This window comes from Taudactylus pleione, unplaced genomic scaffold (genome assembly GCF_031769625.1).
Source record: "Taudactylus pleione unplaced genomic scaffold, aTauple2 ptg000103l, whole genome shotgun sequence".
Taxonomy (NCBI): Eukaryota; Metazoa; Chordata; class Amphibia; order Anura; family Myobatrachidae; genus Taudactylus; species Taudactylus pleione.
In genome coordinates this window covers 2,458,654-2,464,420 of record NW_028284505.1, presented here as the reverse complement: position 1 = coordinate 2,464,420, position 5,767 = coordinate 2,458,654, and the positions used below count along the sequence as shown (strand labels likewise).

The 5,767-nt window shown below is 39.8% G+C and overlaps 1 protein-coding gene across 1 annotated transcript; it reads left to right on the top strand.

The window, feature by feature from the left end:
* The first annotated feature begins 1,578 nt into the window (after positions 1-1,578).
* On the top strand, positions 1,579-4,059 carry LOC148525598 (zinc finger MYM-type protein 1-like). Its single transcript, XM_088470755.1, has one exon. The coding sequence runs from the start codon at positions 1,579-1,581 to the stop codon at positions 4,057-4,059; it is 2,481 nt and encodes an 826-aa protein (XP_088326881.1).
* The last annotated feature ends 1,708 nt before the right edge of the window (positions 4,060-5,767 follow it).

The window sequence follows — 5,767 nt, the reverse complement described above, 5'->3', positions numbered from 1 at the left end:
GGTGCCATGGCACTGAGTTTGGGAACAACTGCGTTAATCAGCTAATGTTATAATTCTGATGATTTTACACAATGTTGTATTTTGTAAATGCCAAACAATAATCTAGACTAATTTGGGTCTCCATGGGTTCACTTTGGTGTTTTGGTTATCTTTGTTTCACTGTGATTGAGCCCAGCCAGCTGCGTCTGTGACGAGCGAGGGGCGTGCACTTTTGTGTGGTGTTTACCTTACTTAAGGTAAGCATTGTTCATTAAGTTTTTGTAACTTGACGAAAGAACATTAATAGTTTTGAAACGTTGATAATTATACCGGGTTGAGCTACATTTATTCAAGTCGTCCAGAGTGTCGCCCTTATATCTTTTATATGATCCTGCTCAGAAGTAAACTGAGGGCTTAATCAGTAGGGCACCAGTTTAATTTATTGCATTGGAGTGCCGGTTCCACGTACTCTATACATACAAATCCAGAGGTGCGGCACTCAGCATATGATCAAACAGGATGTGTTATATAATGCCAATCAGTGATTTAGGGGGGTATTCAATTAGGCTGCGAAAAGCCTGTTTCAATTATCCCCATATTCAATTTCAAAGACTTTTTGCAGGTGCGAAAAGTCTTTGTTAAAAAACGGGGATAAGTTTTCACCATGTAATTAATACATGGCGAAAAAAAATGCAGAATTGGGGTTTAGGGGTGCAGGCTTAAAAAAAATAAGTTATCTGTGTCCCAAAAATTTTTAATAAATCTTCAGCACACCCCAAAAAATGTTCTTTCATTTTGGGGTTGAAAAAAAAATATTAGAGAACAAAGGTTTAAACTAGCAAAATTGATTCAGGGGGTGTTCCATGTATGCGGCAGGTGTTTTCTAGAATGGTGATGGTTGTGGCAGGTGGATTTTTTAAGAATTAAATAAAATGACTTTAGGGAGTTCAAAATATGCTTGCACCCATTTTCATGTACCCAAAATTTGAAGGGACTAGTCATTTTTTCCAAAAAAATAATCTAAATGCTATTCTTCACCCCTTCTTCTAAATCCGCATTTATACACCTGCCACGACTATTTAAAAACCCCGACTACCTTCAGCAGCCCACATCAGGGGTACCCATAGTGATCTCCCATGTCAGACCATCTTTATGGGGTACTAGGATGATTTCCCGAAAATTCCCAGGACTTTTCTGATACTTACCTTGGATCCCATTTTCGCTGGATCCTAAATGAATACTGGGATAAGCGGGCACACGCCCGATACTTTATCCCAGTAAAAACCTCAGAATGATTGCGAAAAGTCTGACCCCTGACTTTTCGCCATAAAACTGAATATGGCCCTTAGTGTTATTTATACTATCTTCAGTATTTTAATGCTATGTGCTCTGGGTGAGTGACCGGGACTCCTGTGCATGCACGGTCTGCTGACAACGCAGGTGCGGCTGGGCTAAATCTTGATGGTGTTTTCGAGGAATATGCCACAAATATTTAATGCTAAATAGTCCCCTAAAGTTGGTAGAGTAAAAAGAGCACATTATTTTCCTTTTCTTTACAACACTAAACTGTAGATTGAATCCAGCTGTACTGCCAGGGAAATGAAGCGTACTTCTATGAGTGGAGCACAAAAGAGGAAACTAGCTGAAGAGGAGAAGCAGAAAATTAGCAAACTTCCAAAGTTGACATCTTGGATAATCCCAGGTGCAACATCAGCTACTAGTACTGCTCCTCTAAATACAGCATTACCATCTACATCCATTCCTGCATCCAGTCATCCAGTTCCAGACATACCATTACCTGCTCCTGAGGACATTCCACAAGAAGAAATACACCAATCTATAATGGCAGAGGAGTGTACAGAGAGTGTGATTCATGTCACAGATCCCGGACTATGGGATATTAAGAATACTAGTACAGTGGATTACTGGATTCATAGTGGGCCAACATCATGTCAGAATCATGATTGCAACCTTAAAAATTCACGCAGAGAGTACAAAGGAGCCGGAGGAGAGATAATTCAGATAAGGTATCTATCAAAGAATGTATTCAAACATGAACTGCGGAATGGTGAATATGTAAAACGCGAATGGCTACTCTATTCACCATCACAAGGTTGTTTGTACTGCTTTGCATGTCGCCTATTGTCCAATAAAGAATCTCCATTTGCTACATCAGGATTTAAAGATTGGAAACACAGCAATCTTATTGTAGATCATGAAAATGGAGAAGAACATCGCAAGTGCATGATCGCATATTCAATTCGCCATAAAGAAACTGGATGCATAGATTCTTTGTTGATCAAACAATATCGCTCAGAGCAGGAGTACTGGTATAAAGTGTTGACACGTGTGGTTTCTGTCATTCGCTTTCTTGCCTCAAGAGGCTTGGCATTTCGTGGAGAGAATCAAACTATTGGGTCATCAAACAATGGAAACTATTTAGGTATTCTAGAGCTGTTGAGTGAATTTGACCCTTTTCTGGAACAACATCTCAAAGTGTATGGAAATGCTGGAAAGGGGAACCCATCGTATCTATCTGCAAACATTTGTGAGGAATTTATCGATTTAATGGGACAACATGTTCTTTCTGCCATTCTGGAAGAAATAAAAGAATCAAAGTATTATTCAATAAGTGTGGATTCCACTCCAGACATCTCACACATTGATCAACTGACATTTACAATCCGGTACATTAGAGGGTGTGAGCCAGTAGAGCGTTTCCTCAAGTTCATCCCCATTTTTTCTCATGGAGCAAAGAATCTAGCAGACACTGTTGTAGATTTCCTGAATGAAAACAAAATTCCGCTGTCAAACTGCCGTGGTCAGTCATATGACAATGCCTCAAATATGTCGGGCCGCTATACTGGATTGCAAGCACGGATTCGGCAACTGAATGAGTTGGCCATCTATGTCCCCTGTGCTGGGCACAGTCTGAACTTGGTGGGAGTAAAAGCGGCAGAGTGCTCTCTACAGGTTGTCTCCTTCTTTGACTTTGTTCAGCATTTATATTCTTTTTTCTCAGCTTCTACACATCGATGGAATGTTCTGTCCTCATCTTTAGGAAAAGATGTTTTGGTCAAGCGTCTGTCTGATACGAGATGGTCATCACATTTTGATGCTGTTAATGCTCTGCATGAAGGTTTTGAAAAAATTAAAGATGCACTGGAGTCTTTATCAGCTGACACTAACCAAGAAGTGAACACAAGGCGAGAGGAAGAAGGATTAAGTGAGAGAATGGAGAACATGGAAACAATCTTTCTGACAATTTTGTGGAACGACATTCTTAAAAGGTTTAACAAAACAAGTAAGTTCCTGCAGTCTAAAGATGTGAATATACTTGTTGCCATGAATCTTCTTGAGTCTCTGAAAAGTTATCTTCAGGAAATTAGAGATACATTCAGTGAATATGAACTGAAGGCCAGGAGTAGGTGTCCAGATTTGGATTATAGTGATGTGAAGAAGCGGCAACGAAAGCGTAGTGTACGTCTTACTAGATATGATGGATCTGGAGAAGAGATAATTATAAACAAAAGTGAAAAATTCAAGGTAGAAACATTCCTCCCTGTTCTGGACTCTTTGAACTCTGAGCTCACAAAACTTGCAGAAGCTTATTCATGGATTGGAAATCTGTTTTCCTTCTTCGGTCAATTGAAAACAATTGGTTCTGATGAGCTAGACAAAAAGTGTGAGCATCTGGCTAATGTGTATGATAAAGACCTTGATTATGCTGCCCTTCTAAATGAATGCAAGCATCTCAAGCACTACATGGATCTTGATGAAAAATGTGAAACTCTCCCTGCATTGTACAGCAAACTAATTTTGGACAACTTGAAATTGGTGTTTCCCAATGTTGAAATCGCACTCAGAGTGTTCATGTGCACAATGGTGACCAACTGTACAGGAGAACGCTCATTTTCAAGATTGAAACTTATAAAGAATCAGCTTCGCAGCGCAATGGGGCAGCAGCGGTTGAACTGGCTTTCACTCATGTGCATGGAAAATGACATCCTGAAAACCATGGACTTCAAGCCAATTATAAAAAAATTCTCAAAAAAGAAATTTCGCAAACATTTGTGTTGATTATTATTAAATAATTATTTCATACTGTTCGGTTTGCCAATTATTTAACATTTTTGTTTGATTTTGTTGAAAGTACTACTAAATCTAAAGGTTTAATTTTATTGACCATTTACATTTTTTTCCCGTGAATGGGTGGGTAGGGGCCCCAGTGCATTGCTTTGCCCAGGGCCCACAATGCTGGTAAGACAGCTCTGATCGCGGGTCCCTATAGTAACCTGGCCTGCATGCATGGTCGATGAACGATATCTTTATCGTCCATACGTGCCTGTGCATCGCAGGTCGTTCATGGGTTGGAGGCACCGAAAAATGCACGGTATGATCGATATCGTTATCGTTCATATTGTGTATTTTAATCGTATCGTGTGTACGCACCTTAAAACGTGTGCCATGGTTAGAGGAGTGTGGCAGTGCTATTACTTTATACATAAATACTGAATGATAAAAATAATGGACATGTTTAGAACATCCCTGACCTTAACAATGCTTTGTCGACCTTCCCTTAACCGGCAGTAACCGAGAGTTAGTGCTTGTTGTTTTCAAGATCCGAGAGCTTTACTCATTTTATTTATAGGCGCATCTCAGGTAATGGCAATTGATTTACGCTTAATGTAAAATCAGTCGTGGATGTCAGTGTTACGTTCAGTATTTAGGAGAGGTTCCAGTAGCACCCAGGAACATCTACTGTACTTGATTCGTCTTTGGTAAAGACATAGAAATGACTTATCGGCTTAATCTCCGGAGAAGTTTTCAACTGTCTGAACCTTACAGTATACCGTACTTATCAATGTCTAAAATGTAATTGTTGCAATGGTTCAGTTTATATAATGAAATGGTGCAGGGTGCGCAATAAGCTGTAACCCTGAGCAACCAGCTGTTTGCCTACTTTTTTAAGCCACAATATAAAACTATATTTAGAAGCTGATGAAAAATGAAATGTTGCTGGTGTCCCCTTGAGCGTTAGAATAACAGCCATAATGTGACAAAGCCCCAGCCTGTTTAGCCGTGACCTGTACTCCCTAAGTTCATTCGCACACACTTCTGGCTTTAGGCTTTTTTTCAGCAAGATAATCACTGTAGGTTCTGTGAAAATATAATCTACTGACAATTGTAGAAAACTTTACAGACAACCAACATTTTCATGGATGTAGTTTATTCTACAATTTGTCAAAAGTGAAGATGGCAGCCTCTACACAAAAAAACCAGGTCTAGCAACTGGCAAAAGGAAGGTTCATTACCCTACTTAGGGGTCTATTTACTAAGCAGTGTTAGGAGACAGAGTGAAAAGTGATAAGAAAGTGATAAGGTGCCAGCCAATCAGCTCCCAACTGTCATCTCACAGGCAGTGTTTGAAAAATTACATCCCTACATTGACATGTGTGGCGAACAAGTAATGATCCGGGTGTTCAGTGCTTCTTCCAAACATCCGGTACTGGCGGAGGAACACGGGGCGATGACTGCATACAGTAATTCCCCGACTGCATCTACCATTCATCTCATTTGATGGGATCTAATCACCCATAAAAATGTCGACAGTCAAAAGTGCAACACCATAATGTTTAATGTCATAATGTCGACATGGCCCAAAATGTTGACCCCCTGCAAAATGATGATACAGTCAAAATGTGGACACATCAAAATATTGTTAAGAGAAATTTTAGGGTTGGGGTTAGGGTTAAATCTGGGTATCATTATTATCTGTCTGGCGATG

Excerpts from the sequence above, each read along its gene's own strand:
- LOC148525598 (XM_088470755.1), top strand. The coding sequence starts at position 1,579 with ATGAAGCGTACTTCTATGAGTGGAGCACAAAAGAGGAAACTAGCTGAA.